This window comes from Anser brachyrhynchus, assembly GCF_964034855.1.
Source record: "Anser brachyrhynchus genome assembly, chromosome: 4".
Taxonomy (NCBI): Eukaryota; Metazoa; Chordata; class Aves; order Anseriformes; family Anatidae; genus Anser; species Anser brachyrhynchus.
Genome location: NC_137698.1, coordinates 21,463,699 through 21,481,043, shown reverse-complemented (window position 1 = coordinate 21,481,043; position 17,345 = coordinate 21,463,699). Strand labels below are relative to the sequence as shown.

Genomic DNA, 17,345 nt, shown 5'->3' with positions numbered 1-17,345 from the left:
GGGATATAGGTGTTTGGTTGGAAGAAGAAAAAAAGTGTTCCCCCGATACCCTTTGCTTTCCAGTGATTTCATCTTGTAGCTTATGGTCACCTGTGCAATGGAAGTGACTAGTTGTTCTCCCTTTTTTTTTTTCCCAAACATTCCATTAATGGCCTCCTTTCTACTTAATAATTCATACATCTAAAGTGTAGGAGATAAGTGGAAAAACAAACAGACAAGAGAATGCCTAGCAAAGTACTTCACTGGAGTTGTTTGTTCAGCATATTCCAGCCTACACATCAGAAAAACAGGTTTTTGCAGGGGAGGGGGGGAGCCAGAGAGGTCCTCCAGGGTTTACGCACTCCCTGATTGTTGTTTGCTGTCATTTCTAGGAGTTCCAACACCCAGTCCAGAAATCCTTCGACATACCTTGAATATGCTTGTACGGGAGAGGAAAATATACCCAACTCCGGATGGTTATTTCATTGTAACCCCGCAGACTTACTTTATAACACCATCTCTCATAAGAACTAACAGTAAATGGTACCATTTGGACGAGAGGATACCTGACAGGTCTCAATGTACCTCTCCGCAACAAGGAACTATAACTCCCTCCACCTCGGGATGCGTCAGGGATCGAACACTACCCAAAAACCACTGCGACTCCTGCCATTGTTGCAGAGAGGACATGCACAGCATGCATGCATCTACCCTACAGAGGAAATCAGCAAAAGACTGTAAAGACTCATACTGTCCTCCTTCGTTATGTCAGGTCCCACCTACTGAGAAAAGTAAAAGTACTGTCAATTTTTCTTATAAAGCAGAGACGCTCACAAAGCCCAAGGATGTAGAAAAGCAGTCTAAGAAATTTGGACTCAAATTATTCCGATTAAGTTTTAAGAAGGACAAGACAAAACAGTTGGCAAATTTCTCTGCCCAGTTTCCTCCAGAGGAGTGGCCGCTAAGGGACGAGGACACCCCTACCACTATACCTAGAGAAGTAGAAATGGAGATTATCAGGCGCATTAACCCAGACTTGACTGTGGAAAATGTCATGAGGCACACTGCACTAATGAAGAAACTTGAAGAAGAAAAGGCTCAACGAAGCAAAGCAGGATCTTCAGCTCACCACAGTGGACGAAGTAAAAAAAGTAGGAATCACAGAAAGTCTCATGGGAAGTCAAGGTCACACAGCAAGACTCGGGTGTCCAAAGGAGATCCATCAGATGGCTCTCATTTGGATATCCCTGTCGAAAGGGAGTATGACTTCTACGATCCCTTGACTCGATCCCCACGGGAAGGCTGTTTTATAATAGAACACAAGGGAGATAATTTTATAATGCACAGCAATCCTAACATGATTGAATCTCACTTTCCCATGACACCAGAGTGGGACGTGTCTGGGGAGCTGGCCAAAAGAAGAACTGAAATGCCTTTTCCTGAACCTTCCAGGGGAAGCTCCCACTCCAAGGTCCACCGGAGCCACAGCCATACGCAGGATAGACGATCAAGGAACGAGCGGTCCAGTAAGGCTAAAGAAAGGTCTAGATCCATGGATAACTCCAAAGGACCTCTGGGCTCGGCTACTTTAGGCACACCTGAAGACATAGGCGAAGGCTGTAGCCCAGATGACCAAACGACTAGCCAAACTTACATTGAAGATAGTACCTTACGGCCGTCTCAGTCACTCAGTCATCAAAGGGCTCTGATTTCAGCCGCAGGCTACAAAGAGACTTGCATCCCTGAAATAGCCAGTGGCAGTGTAGAAACCCCCAGTTCGTGTAGCCTGCTGGAACAAAACAAGCCTACGGAGAACTTGCCGTCGTACAGCGAGCTCAACTCCTGCACAACAAAATCTGCAGTCGATGACTATTTCCAGTGCAACACGTCCAGCGAGACCGTGCTTACCGCTCCGTCACCGCTGGGAAAGAATAAGGAGGATCATGACACGCTGACAGGGACAGATGGGCTCAAAAAAATGGCTCCCTCAGAAAGACAGTCTCAGCATGTTGTCAGGGAGCCCGGGGTGCACAAAGAGGAGTCCCCGAAGGGCCCGAGCAGTGGCTCAGCAGTAGCTGGCCAGACTCCAGAGGTGATTGCGAACGGGCGGCTGGTCCAACACCACAGCGCTGAGTCAAGCAGCCTGGATAAAAGGAAAGAAATATTTAGCAAGGATACCCTCTTTAAACCTCTGCACAACACTCTTTCTGTGAATAGTTACCATAAGTCTAGCACACCCCTGCTCAAGCCCCACCAGAAGACCCCCTCTGACACGTTGCCGGTCCGATGCGAGAAGCTGGAGCAAGCGATAGTCAGCTCGGTCACGCAGGCCATGCCCGGGTCACAGAGGCAGCAGGAGACGACTGGGAACCAGGAGGCCTCCTTCGACTACTACAACGTATCCGACGACGACGACTCGGAGGAGGGGACCAACAAAAACGCTGAGGAAGAGAAGAACAGGGATGACGTGGGCACCATGCAGTGGCTCCTAGAGCGAGAAAAGGAGCGGGACCTGCAGCGGAAGTTTGAGAAGAATCTCACTCTGCTTGCCCCGAAGGAAACGGAAAGCAGCAACAACCAGCGAGCCACCCACTCGGCCCGCCTGGACAGCATGGACAGCAGCAGCATTACTGTGGACAGCGGGTTCAACTCCCCACGGTAGGACTGTCTCCTTCATTGCAGCTTTACCGGCTAGGAAGTTTTAGTTACCTGTGTGTGTTGTGTTGGTGACAGAACATAGGGCCGTATTAAGCACATTTAGGCTTTCAGACCGTGTTTTCTGCAGCCCTGAATCCACAATTCAGAGATGTGGGTCTTCCCCCATACTGTAAGTAACCAGAGGCCATTAGCGGCATTGACTGTATTAGATAATTTTCCTTTTGCTGAAAAAACTCCCTGTATCCTTTATTCTGTTTTAAGCTTGTGTTTGCATTTAGAGTAGAAGGGGTGAGCTCCTGCATACTCCCCCCTCCCCTTCCCCATCAAGACTAATTGGAAGAGTAGACATAACTAGGTGCCATTATCCTTGGCTCAGAGAAAAGAAAAATTGGGGGGGGGTTGTGATTTTTTCTTTGTTTTCTTAAAACATTTTGGAAGTGTATTTATCTATCTGTCACCATTCCAAACTGCTGAGACTGGAACAGCTGTTCCCCCTCCACAGCTGAAAGTGCTCAGGATATTTGAACTTCAGAGGTGACCCAGCTCTGCATGAGCAGAGAGAGAGGTGTCTTGCCTAGGGCACTTGGGAAAGGAGTCCAGACGTTTGTGTGTGGTGGCAGTGGTTAGCCATTCCCATTGCAGGGATCTCAGACATCACAGAAGTCTCAGTGCACTAGGAGTCTCACAGACATAGGGAGGAGAGAGTTGCTGGTGTGTTTCCTACCCTGAAGATTTCACCAGCTCATTTCCAGGTTAAGAATCCTTCGTCTGAGCCTTCTTCCTTCTCCCTCTGGCCTTTGGCAGCCCTAGGTCCCTGCTGGAGTGGAGCTTGCCTGGTTTTGTTTGCCCTGGATAGCAACCCATCAGAGTTCAGAACAATGACTCTAAACCCACAGAAATAATTTACGATGGTTGTTCTCTTATAATGTCTTGCTTAGGCTTAAATTATTTATTGGCTGTGTTTAAAAATAAAACCTCCAAGACTGGATTTGTATTAGGTGAAAGAAAATGTTGTTTGGTGTTGTGGTGTGGTTTTTTTTCACTATAAAAAGTGTTCTTATTCCTCAAAATTATATATTCTTTTAAATCTATAGCAAAGGCTCTCAGAAAGGCATGTGAAGGGTTTCCTGCTCCTAGACACAAGACTAAATTTCCTTTTCAGTTAGTCCTGTCACTCTGGAATAAATTCCTTTGGATTTGATGGTTACTCCTGCTTGATGTTAATGACAAGGCAGGAATTACTGGGCCTGCTGCAGCATGCAGGGAACAGCAAACTACCAGAGCAGGCTTTTAACACATGTATGATTCTTCCGAGTAAAAATTTTGAAAAATAATTTGAGCAAGTCATTGCACTTACACTGAATCTAACTTAAATACAAGAAGGGTTTGGATTTGCTCCTGTTACAGTTCTGCAGATGCTCGGCATCTTTTTCACACACAAGTGCTGTATGAGGCTGTGTGCACTGTTTTTTAAAAAAATGTAATTTCTTTAAGCTGCAGTGCTATACTTGCAGTCAGTTTTTGCAGGGGAGTATATGATGTTTGTTGCTGCTTGCCCAGCCTGCCTCACTCTGCAGCATGCATTTCATCTACAGGACAGGGTGTTGACTGGATAAAAATCAGTTCTTAGATTGCTGTCTTGCCTGCTGCATGCAAACTGAATATAAGCTTGCATTTCTGGTTAATGCAAAGTCAGATATTTCCTTCCCTAACTGGTTACACAAAAGCTAAAATTGCTGTTGATGTTCAGCTTAAACTTAGCTAGCAAGAGAACAGAATGTTGTGAGCATACTGGATTTAGTACTGCTATACCACTCTGTTAAGATTAAAAGGGAAACAGATAAGCAGCTTTTAATAATGATTATGCCCTACGCATCCCTTTTCATTTTACTGTTTATTTATTAACAATTTTTTTTGCAAGTAAGCTTTTTTATTTATACAAAAATGCAGCATTCTGTAGGTTTTTTTCTGTGTGTTTGTTTCATAAGGCCAGCATATATTCTGGATATTTCAAAGGCTTTTATATGTCCAAGTCATGAGTTTTGCATCAAGATGATTAAATTGGATACTTTTGCTCGCTTTTGGTCACTCCTTGATATAACTATAAAAATAAGTGGAGCTGAGGGTAAATTCAACCCTTTGGCTATAATTACCATGCTGTTATTACTTTCCTACCTTATAAAAAATGTACTCCATAGCCCTTTTCCAGGAAATAAAAAAACACCATCCAGCATCCATCTGGTGAGATTCCCCTAGATCTGACAGTGTCCATTAGCAGGTACCTCGGGAAGAGGATCAAAATAGGACACGCTTCTAGGGATATTTCTCAAGTGTACTCTCCTAGCTTCCACTAATGTGTAACTGGACTTCCTGGGGTGTGGTGGTATCTTTTCATCTTTCATTTAAACTGCAGTGTGCAGCGTGGCTTGGGGAATCAAAATTACCAATTCTACACTGTGAAAGAAAACGGATATTTTCAAAGTGTGACAAATTGCAGGAAAAAAAGGGGCATTTAAAAAAAAAAAAACAACCACCAACACAGGATGTAGCTAACAAGATTTGCAGTGGTCATTTGACTTCAAAAGTATTTTGTATGAGAAATTCATGAATACGTTGCCATTGGGAAAACAGCCTCACTGTATCTTGTTCAGCACATTTATACAAGTGGTATAGAGTATCCGCTAGCTTTTAATATTATTTTTATCCTTTATTTTTAAAGTTCATGTAATACGGCTGTTCTTTTCACCTAAGAGCTAATTTTGGCATTGCTCAGCATGCTAAACTCTCACTATAGTCATCATCTATAGAGGTTAACAATGGTCAGTTTGCAACATTGGAATTGAAATTGGTTTGAAAATCTGGAATTGGTGGTCCCGTAAAGAACGATACAGTACTGGCTGATCTCTGAAAAACAAAGATTGCATCTGTTTTCATTAATAAGCAGGGGGAGAGGGATCGAAAAATGGGCAACAGAAGCACACCCTACATCACTGCAGCTCACAGAGGTTGCTTAGTGTGAGCGTCGCCCGTCGTCGCTGTTTGGATGTACTTATAATCAGGTGATTAGCAGGAGGTGATCAGTACCAAATCTGATCAAATTTAAAATATCTACGAGAGCTTTTCTAAAAGCATCATTGATTTTTCCAGATTCAGTCAGTTTAGGATGGTTCTCAGCTACATTTATTACTACATCTACACAGGGCATTTCTTTCTTCCCCTGTGCCATGCATCAACACGTTCCTCCCTGCCACATTCCAGACTGTGTGTTTCTACTCTTCCCCTGTTACTAGCCCTCATCTTTTTTCTCAGGACTAGTATTTAACTGGGAGAGGAACATGTTGCAGGGTCAGGACCACACAAGGTAGGTGGGAGCTACTCCTTTCAGTAGCAGGTAAATATAGGTTGATTTTAAACAGACCGTGAAACTCTGTCATTAGTATCTCTGCTTTTGGTGCTCATGTAACACCCATTCAGTCCTCTAAATGTACTCTACAAACACCTCCATAGCAAGTTGTGATGTCATTTTACAAAGAAGTAGGGGTATGGGTGAAGGATACATAACCAAGATCCATGGACTACCTGAAAACCAAATCTCTCTCTGCATGGAAAAACATTATTTAGAGATAAAGAGTGGTAAGAGAGCAAAAAAGAGTAGTATTGGTAAAAACTACCTTTAGTGTATCTTGGCTGAGTTTTTTAAAAGCTGTAGGGTAAAATAAAGGCTCCTCTGCATTCATAGCTAGATGTGTTATGAAAAGGCTTACTCTTTAAAAGCGCTAAGTACGCTGTCACTCCCATGGACAAGCAGTATGTTAGAACAAAAGGAACTTGGTCTGTTATATAAATGAAATAACAGCACCCATTCTTGTTTAGAGAATGGTCGCAGACCAGGCAGTTAAGATCTCTCACTGTCTTGTAAGTTGCAATAGTCTCAGCTGTGAAGCAGAATTGAAGTGCGGTGTTCAGAAGCATGATGGGTTTAATGTAGAGTAGTGTTTTAGCTTACAAATAATCTGTGTTAAAGACAGAGAGGGAAGAGGGGACAGCAGAGGAGGCTGTGCTACACGAGTATTCTCCTAGCTCTGCCCAGTCACAGTGTTGATTTGATGAAGTTACTTTGTGCAAAAATTCACCATCCGGGAAATAAAATTAATATGCCCCACGTGCATAATGGAAGCTGTTTTATTTCCTTGAGTGTAAAATCCAGATGCTTGATACCGGTTCAGTTTACAGACCCTGCGTGACAGCTTCAGCCCTGCTCAGTGCTGTACCTGCGTTGCAGTATGGAGGCTGCTGAGTACTTCTGGAACCCGTTTTGGAGGAACATATGTGAACCGTCAAAATGGGATGGTTTATTGATGTGACGTTACATACAAACACAGGAAGCCTATTATAAAACACTCTATTCTCCTTTCCTGTCTGGTCCATAGATATATAGGCATGTCATATACGAGTGTGTATATATATTTCTTTTCCATTCTAGTACTCGTGAGAGCCTGGCATCCAACACTTCGAGTATTGTTGAAAGCAACAGACGTCAGAACCCCGCTCTGAGTCCTGCACACGGTGGTGCAGGCCCAACCTTCAACTTCCGAGCCACCGCAGACCCGCCGACAAGCGAAGCTGAGAAACTGCAGAAACCAGCTAACTGCCTGCAAGCTTCTGTCACTAGTGTCTGATAGTCATCCTGCCTCAGAATTTGTCTCATCCTATACAGTAAAGTTTACGACACTGGGACTGATGTTTACATCTTTGGGGAAAAAAAAAAAAGCATCTCAACCACAGTTTTAGTGTTTACTTAAACTGTGCTGCTATGTAGACTAGGGGCAACAAAGAAATCTTTATTTCAAGGTATTGCTTTTCACATTTGCGGCTCTGTAGCAACAGAATAGCAGTAGGGATAATATGTACACTTTTTGCTTCACTTAATTGTAACTGAGCACATATATGAAAGTCTAGACACTGTAAGTGTAATCTGCATTTTCAATGTCCATGCAGTTGCCAACTTCATTTAAAAAAAAAAAATGCCACAGATGTGTGATGCCCCCGGTCAGAAGCTAAACTCTGCTGCAGAGTTGTTCTACTTCAAAAATTGAGCCACTGCTGAAAGTAACCAGCCAGGATCACCATGAGGAAAAATGATGCCAAACGTGACAAGTGGTGACCTCAGCTCTATCTGTGAATTATTAGTACCAGTCAGTCATTTTCACTGTGTTTTTGGGACACAATTTTGCAAAATACCTGTTTAAGTGAGTAAAAAGAGGTCTTTCTTTTAGAGTATGGAGGGTGGGTAGGGAGACAGCTTCCCCTTTCGTGTTTCAAAAGTATGAGAGATGTTTATGTACTGAAACTTGCTACTTGACCTTCCAGAGTCAGAAATGAGGAGGTAGAGGGGGGAATGGGGAGGGAAGGGAAAGTTATAACTGTCATGGAGCCGCAACGTGGAGTGACACAAGATATAGGGAATATCTTCAGTATAAATCAAGTATTTAAGAAAGATAATCTAATCCTTGTGTCACTTCTGGTATTGCAACTCACCATCAATATAGGAATCAGAATAACTAATTTCTTTGAACAAAAATATTCTTTGTGATATAAATGACAAGTATGGCCTGAAGAATTGATTTCTTTCTAGTGGAAGGACATAAATCTATTTTATGTAGCTTATTAAATAGAGTGCCTAAATTAGGCTATTAAAAATAGCATACATTGTAGTGATTATCAGAGAACAAAATTTAGAGAATTATAAACTTCTGGCCTTTTTATTCAGTGGATGTTATTTGCAATTTAGCATTTTATGGACACGTCTAGTTTCTAGAAATTAAATGTGTCTGTTTGGTTGGCAGTAGAAATCTGAATTCTGTAGGTATGGTATATCCTAATTGCTCTCCCCTAAACTGTTGCTCCAAAGTAATTAATACTATCCTAATTACTGCAGAGTGACTTCTAAGGATAGTTGAACTTAAAGAGTAATTTTTAGGTATAGGGTCACATTCTACTCTGTTACTCATGCAACCTGGTAGTGCAACAAACTGACTTCAAAATTAGTTCTCTATTTTTTATCAGAACAGACAAATTGGTGGAAGAATAACAAAGATATTAAAATATTCAATAGTCCAAACTGTTGAATAGAAAAGGGACATTTACACTGTCTAGCTCTTGTAGTACACAGGTGTTAAACCCAACTGTACATATTTAAAACCAGTGTTTTCATCAGGTTCATGTATTACTCTGTACACAGCGTCATTTGAGCTTCACTCATGTTCTATATTGTCATCAGAAGTCTTCACTGAAGGTTCAGCCTTATGTTACGCAGTTGGATAAAGTTCATTTACTTATAAAAATGACATTCTAACTCTGGACACAATCAGTTTCTAATTCTGTCAAGGACATCTACAGTACCCAGTAAATGCACAGGTCTGTTTTCCTTGGTTTCAATGTATAAATTCCATTTCATGGGAGCAATAAGACCTTTCAGTTCACATAAAGGAAATTATTGTGCTTTTGGTTGGTTATCAAAGTCACTTGGCCTTTAGCCTTCTGCCTTATCATACCTTCCAAGATGTGCTCTAATTACCATATAATGCTTTGCATGACGCATCTTATTACTCAGTATGTAACTCCAGCCGTACTTATTCCATGCGAACTGTAGAGTCAGAGTTTTTGTGGGGAATTGTCATATACTATGCAGTGGCTGACTGTGATTTTGTTTTCTGAGACAGCTCTGACATCAGTATTATGTATCGATTCAGTAAATAAAAATGTCAAAACTTAAAATATATATATATATAGCTGATGATCTGAAGTACTAATGGCAGTATTAAAATGTGAACAGCAAAAACAAATTTCACCTTTTGGAGAAATGTTTGTTTGTCATAAGCTAATCAGAACTTATGCAGACAGCTGGTTGTACAGAAGACATAATTCCAACAAAATATGACAATACATACCTACAAACTGTTTAGTATGTAATTTCCTAAAGTTCCCAGAGACCAGCAGACAACATAAATGTCATATTAATGTTGACATGGCATTGTACCAATATTAATGTGACTCTTGGAATATGGAATGTAAACAGAAGTTTCAAATAGAAACGTTCTAATCTTGAATTCTTTTTTTTTTTTTTTTCTTTTAAAATCAACAATGGAATATAAGGAAGTTCCATCTTGAGGTTCTGGTAACAAAACCACAAGAGTGGAGCTTGAGTGCTTTATGTCACCCTAATCCTTTGATGAAATCATAGCCTTGTATTACATGGTTGCTTATCTGTCATTCTTCTTCTAATGTATCAATTTAAAGGTTTACAGAGTTAGATTAGGTTGAATCTGTGTTGTGTTCAACTGTAAAGGGTCAACACAAATCTGTCGGCATTTTGCACACTTAATATGTATTATTATAATACAACATGTTACTTTTATGGTAATTTTTTTTACACATATAACTACCTCCATGAATTTGATGAAATGCAGCAACATAAAAAGTGTATTGTACAAAGCAAGGTTAAAAACTTTGAAGCATTAGCTCATGGCGTTCTCTTGTGTGTCAATGCTTGCGTATGAAGTCATCATGTTTCCATTGCCACAATTTCCTTTTACAATATTAAAAATCTGTCTTTCAGATGAGTCACTTAAGACTTTGACAAGGCTGCATAATTGGGATAAAAGTGAAAGGGAGGCTCAAACCTTCCATCCTCTCCCCAGTTACTGCTACAATTTCTGCCTGGTAGAACTTGAAAATGTATTTGTAATTTAGCAAATTAGGAACATCTACAGTCTGTGAAATATGATTGACAGTTTGGGGTTTGACAGAAGACACTCTGGGTATTTTCTTGGCAGCCTTCAAACATGCTGGGCCCTGTTCTGCCTCCGTTTTTGCCAACATATCAGGTCATGGTTTCTCCAAACTGGCAAGGGTGTTAGAGCAGCTCTTCCTTCAGCGATACACACTCTGTTTTCTAGAGCGTGTGCATTAGAAACACTTGCTCCTATAGAAATTGCCAGCAGCTTTTAATTGACTTCTCTGGGAGCAGTATTGGGTCCCTACTCGAGTTATGTGCCTATTGTTCAAAGAACGTGGGCGAGTTTCCAAGAAAAATGAGGCTGGCTTTTGAAAAGTAGCCAGTTGCAACAAGCCACCTTTCAAGAGGAAAAAAAGAAAGATTTTCCAAAAACCAAAGGAAGAAAGTGGCAGTTGAACCTAAGCAGATCACATTTATATACAAACCCCGATTTATGAACACCTCTTTCAGCAAACCCGGTACCATTATCCTGATGCAAGTTAATATACAATCATCAGCTGAGCTAATTTAGCTGGTTTTAAGTATTTCAGTTGCAGACCATAAGAAATCATTATCCGCTCGACTCCGTGCGCCATTGTGAAATGTCCGTAAAACAAGCAACAACGTTCGCTCAACTTTAAAAAGTAAGATGTATTGGGAAACAAATACTTTAATTAAAACCATGGCCCGAGTGATTGCCAGCGGTTGTCATTTTTATAAAAGAGATGGAGGCCATCACAAACATGGGTCCATACTTTGCACTTAAGCCATGCCTTTTGCCCGAGGGCCGTGGAGCACTTCGCATGGTACCAGCTGAGCCTCCCAGCACAGAGGCAGGCAGACCTCACCGTCCCTGTTCTCTGTCGGGGCACACTGAAGAAAACAAGGCTGAGAGTCTGTGGATGAAATTATTAACCAGTTTCTTTCTTTCTCTTCAAAAGTCACTCGAGTAAGCGTAATAGTTGACCAAAGTGTTCAGTGTTTGTACTCCGGAGCTCATCTTTTCGTGCATTCAGTTTAAGTAAGAGGGAAACTACTTTGCAGTCCTGCAGAGACTCTTAGGTTAGCAGTGCCAAAACCAGCTTTCAGTCTTACGAGTACTGCCGGCGGTGGTTTTAGAAACAGTTATTTTAATTAAAAATTTGTTTTTCAAATACATTTCACAGAGCTTTTCCCAAACGTGATTCTTCAAATTGTTGAGCTGAGAAAGCAAATAGCCCTCCTAATCTGGTGTCACCCCCCCAGTTTACAGTTAATTCTCTTTGCTCTTCTGAAGAAAGCTGTACAGTATTAGAGAGAAATGTTCTATTTTTTACATAATTCTTTAAAAGAAAGCAAAGTATATATCTAAAATGTTCCCCCCGACGTAAGTAAAGCGCATCAATCCTGCATCAGCGTGCCCTGTGGCACGCAGCGGACCCAAGTAAAGCCGAGCTGGTGCTAGAAGAAAACGGGACTCACGCTCCTCTTGTAGCAGCGCTCCAGACGCTGGTCTCAGCCACGCGGGTGTAAATCTGGTGTTAACTCCCCCGGCCTCCCACGCACCTAACAGAGCGGAATTGGTCGCTAGCTCCATTGAAGCTCAGTTCTGAGCTGAGGATTTCCGCCTTCCTCCCCCAACCCCGAGACACTAAATGCAGCCGAGGCGCAGAAGGCCACACGCACACACCTGGACCTGGAAATGCAGCCTGGGGGTGAACCCCTGGCGAAATGCAGCTGGCAGCCCCCTGCCCAGCACCTCCCAGGGCAGCCTTTAGCGCAGCACGATGCCCTTGTGTCATGTCCTGCAGTGGTTAGAGCCACCCGAAGGACGCCCACCCGTAAGTGTGAAAGGGCCCGCGGGGCGATTGGCACAGATGTTACTTCTACACGTGGAGGAGGCGTTCAGTTGAAAGGGATCATAATTCTGCAGGTAATCTTCTGTGAGTGACTGAATGTGGCTGTTGCATTAGGTCTAAATGAGTTACTAAATGCAAGTGGGACTTACTGTATGTTAGAAGGGAGTTTTGCAGCCAAGACTGCCTTGTATAAATGTGTTTGCACTGAAAAAAAAAAAAAATTAAAAAATTACTTGGTCTCTGGTTGCTGTAAAGGTCATCCAAGATGGATGTTCTGTTTATATTGTATAGTATTTCATATGAAATAATTACGGTTCATGAAATGTCTTCCCTAACGTTACTGATTTATAACAGCACATTTGTAACATGGTTTTTATTGTGTCAGTGTACCATATTGTAAATGATGATTACTTGTCATGCTTAGTATAATAATTTAAAGGAAAAAAAAAAAAGGACAGGGATTTTTGTAAGTCTATATTTGAAAGTCCCTCCATATGGTAATATTGTGTTCATGTTGTTTATGTAGTGTTGTGTGAAATATCCATTTTGGATTGTGTTACTTTTTAAGATATTAAATAACATTTGGTTATATGTTTTAAGTGGATTTTTTACACCCATCAGTGGTTTTTAGAGAAAATACTTTCCATTTCAGAGAAAATAATTTCCATTTAATGCGCTGTTTCTCTCCCTCGTTTAGGAAATCTTGCACAACAAATCGGTAATCTCAGAAAAACAAGGGTCATTACAGCTTGCTGTGCTCATGTGTGCTTCCCCGAAGGGCTGTGAGCCATTCCAGAAAGACAGCACTAGGGAGAAAAAAAACAAAACAAAACAAAACAAAAAAACAGTTTGCTGTGGACGTGCAGGGTGATGTGTCCTGGGGAAATGCAATCCCCACCAAAGGCACGAGCTCCAAGCTGAGATGCACCTGAGCACAGGGAAATGAAAAGTCGCTGGGCGCATCCTGATGCCCAGGCAACAGACTTCAGCTCCCTCTTTTCCTCCCTTCTCCATCCTCATGGGCCAGAGAAGGACCTGGGCACACACCAAAGAGAAAGGGCTGCAGCGAGGAGGTTTTTCCCAGTTCTTGAAATATTTATCCAGATTTTTTTCCCCATACTCTGACAGTAGCTGATTGTGGACAATGTAACTTGCGGGTGCTGCTTTCCTGCCTCTGTGCTGCCTGTTGGAAGAAGGTTTCAAAGAGGTTAAGGCTCCAGGGCCTTGCCACAATACTGGAGTATCTTGTCTTGATACACACCTTGCCCTTTAAACTTTTTACCAGTGTGTTTTCTGTGGTGTCCTTCTCTGTCAGCATCCCCATCTCTTCTGCTCCTTCTTGGCATTTTCCCCCTTCAGGTTGTTTTGTTTTCCCCATGCATTGCTTGACAGGAAATGTCCTCTGCTCCTTTTCTCACTTTCCCTGCTTAAAATGTCATCCTAATCCTATAGGGTCTTTTCCTCACTTTTCCATTCCTTTCTCTTTTACACTCTCCCCACTCATTTGAATGACCCCGGAGAAGAAAAGGTGCTCAGGACAGGAGCTCCTGTCAGCACTTCCCTTCAAACCGTGCTGTTCCAGCTTGGTGATTTTCCAAAAAGGCATCGAAACTTGCCCCCACTTTTCATCCCTTCTGTTTTCTTCCTCCTTTTGACTGCTGCTCCTTCTTTAACCATGTGCTTTCCTGCCCAACATCTCCATGTTTTGAGGGCTCGAAGACCCCAAACCCGCACCGATGCTAAACCAGCAGGTCACATTTGTCTTCCTTAGGGTGCCAGGAGAGGTCCCAGCTAAATGCTTCGGAAAACGATTACAAAAACTACAAAAAATCACACGCCTGCTCACCGCCACTGGTGGGTGAAGGGTGAAGGGGTTTGCAGCAGATTCGAAGATGCTGGGACTTGCATAGCCACCAGTGGCTTCGTGTTGATGGCTGAGCTTGCGTTTGTGAGCAGCTTCCGTCCGCGCCTTCAGCTCCTCTTCTTTAACCATGTATTTTTAGCCCCGCTGTCACAGTAGTGATAAATGAGGATTGGGAACAGGAAATCCCAAGTACATTTTTTTATCTTTTTTTCTCATCTCTCGTCCTGATAAGCACAGAAAACCTAACCCTGTGCTGCCAGCTATTCGGAAATAAGTGAGCAGAGTCAATAAATCAGCCGGCGTGTACACGCCTGTGCGCACACTAACGTGGTGATGTACCTTGCTTGGTTCCTCCCTGTCTTCCTTACCGAAACCCGGAGCCTTTTGCTTTGAGTTCTTGGTAAAACTCCCCTGGCTGCCTGATGACAGAGGGGCAGTGGGGCAGGGAGCTGTGAAGGTGGCCCGGGGAGCCCTCTTGCAGCGCGTTCAGGCTCTGCCCCGGTCCCGTAGGCTCTGCTCCTACAGAAGCAGAAGGGAGCGCCGGCATTTGGGTTGTGGCTCCCAGCAGGACTGTGCTCCCGGTGCCCGCGCTCGCCGTGCTGCAGCCCACCTGGCGGGGCAGGCCCGGCACGCGTGGGCTGGGTCCCTCTGGGATGAAATCAGGCAGCACCAGGAGCACAGAGACCGAGCAGAGAAACCAAGCCTTCTGGGGGGACCACTCAGAGCAGCCCGTAGGCAGGGACTGGGGCCTCTGGTCCCCCTAGACTGAGCACAGCACATAGCATAGCCCCATCCTTGAACATCTTTCTGGGTCCTTTTAGCTGGGTTTTGGGGAAATACGAATCTAAGCAGCTAATTCTGCAGGGCAGCTTGTGCATTGCAAGGATTTCAGTGCAAGCCATGTCTTACACAACTAGGATCTGCTACTGCTGCATAGCTGTGGTCCTTCCCCCATGTGCACCAAGCAGAACACGTGTACCACTGGGCAGGGAGACTGCCAGGGGTTGCCATCAGGATTGCAGACTTGAAGACACAGAAGTGCAGCTTCAGAGCTGGCTGTGCCTCACTGCTGTGGGCAGTGACCGGGACGGGGACAGCAGGGGAAGGGCGTTTGCCTTCCTTGCTTCAGCAGCTGAACGCTGCCTGCAAGACGCAGCTCCTGCCCCTGCCTCTGCGGTGAGACGCCTGCTCCCGCTGCACGGCTTCTCCTTGCAGCTCATTGCCCAGTTCCTCCTCCTCCTCCTCCTCTCCGTGGCAGGCCCCAGCCGGCCGGCCCCAGCACGGGGAGGCCACGAGGGGAGAACTTCTGCTGTGTCCAGTTCAGTGCGTGCCTCTGGCTCAGTCCCAAACTTTTCTTGCCAGAAAAGTCCTATTTAGCAGCCAGCTGCCACGACTCAGCAGGCTTCCACTGGACACGAGTTGATGATGATTTTCAGATGCTTGTATGTAGCCGGGCCAGCTGTAACCCCGATCTAAGGCATGGCCCTGGCAGAGCCTCTCAGTGAAACAGCAACATTTATGTTTATATATATACATATATACATATATATTTAACCTAGGCAGGGCAGTGTAATTATTCCTCTTCTGCTAAAGGAGTACTGAGACATTTTGCCTGAAAGAGGAAGCTTTTGGTTGAGTCCTCAACCTCACCTGCATGTACGGTGGCATTGCACAGACGGGGACGACCTTGCACAGACCAGTCCTTTATGTACGTATGCACCACGCACAGGCTACAAAAAATTCCCAGCTAAACAAAGGGACCGAGGAGAGGAGGCCGGGAGAAGCCAGCTGCCTCGTCCCGGGCTGGTGATGACTGTCCCATGCAGTAGGATATTTCAGGGCGTTATTCCATGCCTCCTTGGTAGGAAACGTGACACAGCAGGCGGCTGTGCCCTGCTGCCCTGAGGGGAACGTCCCTGTGACAGCAGCCCCACGGGCCACCAGGAAAAGTCGGCTGCTTGGGCAAGAGCTTGCTTGAACCGCCCTGCAGGCAGCAAGCCGGGAGCTTTGGACTGCAGGTCACCGCCAGCAAGTGGGAAAAACTCACTCAAAGAATTTAATTTTCAAAAAGAGGGAGCACCCGAAAACCTTGTAAAAGCAAGTGTTCGCAGCCCTAACTTCAGGCGACGTTCCCTCTCAAGCCTATAAAACGAACCAGGCACGTTTTGTTTTCACCCCTCTCCTTTGCCTTCCTCCTTGCTCAGCCCTGGGGGGCTTCCCCCACACACGCAGCATTAGCTTTCCGTCTCCTCTTTCTCACAGACTTCTGAGGAAAGTCATTTTTCGTCCGACTGCGGAGTTTTATTTTTAAGTAGTCTCCAGCGGACCCTGGAGATTTATTATTCACTCATAATGAAGAACCTCAGGAGCTCTCACAACCTAAGGTAGCCGCTATATTTATTGTTCCTCCTTAAAGGTAGACCACTCTCCTGTTATGGTTTTATTATCAGCTATAATCCAGTATGGAGTGACTGTATTTCTCACGCTTTGATGCTGTACAGCAAATAACGCTTTCACCAAATCACAGGTTGCACAGAGAAATGTTCTAAAATAAAATGAAAACCCCTCTTACTTTTGATGGTAGAAATGAGAAAAAAAAAGCAGCAAACTAAAGCCTTACAGGATGACAAATAGTTTCAAAAAGCTCTTTCGCCGTGTTTAAAGCGTTTGCCTGTAGATGAGTGGACTTCCATTGAACCAAAAGCTAATAAAAGACTATTGACTGGAAACATGTCGAGCACATTGCTGATTTTTAGAACTTTTAAGGAAATGTTGTTATATAGCGAGCACTGATTAACAAGTCAAATGCCCAATGTATATCAAAGCGGAACACAGCATATGTTAGAGTGCAATTTTATTTTAATATATGTTTTTTTTTTTTCTCTTAAAATCACCGCATATTTTTAGATTGATTTTATCACTGCACATGTAAAAGCTACATTACCCCTCTGATGTCTCCTTGAGAAAGAATTCTAATTTGGAAGGAAAAGATTATGTTAAAGAATTTGAAATATGTTAGAAATGACAATAAATCCTATGCATAAGTATATACTTGAGTGCATTTTAGTATATGTTTGCCTTTCTAAAAATGAAGCATGTGGGATGTTGATGAGGAGGAGCCTGCCCTGTTGCCACCGGCCATCAGGCTAAAAAGGAACACTTCTGGATTTGTTCATTTATTTTGTAAAAAAAGAAGGAACTGGTCTTTGGGCGGTACTTACATGTAGGG

General features: G+C 43.5%; 1 protein-coding gene across 12 annotated transcripts in view; it reads left to right on the top strand.

Moving 5' to 3' along the window:
• The window catches only part of STOX2 (storkhead box 2), a 146,327-nt gene extending 135,181 nt beyond the window's left edge, over positions 1–11,146 (top strand). For 11 of the 12 annotated variants that reach the window (XM_080590459.1, XM_080590462.1, XM_080590464.1 and 8 more), the window contains 2 exons: positions 372–2,637; positions 7,121–11,146. In XM_080590459.1, coding sequence (XP_080446585.1) covers positions 372–2,637; positions 7,121–7,316 — 2,462 coding nt within the window. In that variant the 3' untranslated portion in view covers positions 7,317–11,146. The other variant, XM_080590463.1, reaches the window with a different exon arrangement.
• The last annotated feature ends 6,199 nt before the right edge of the window (positions 11,147–17,345 follow it).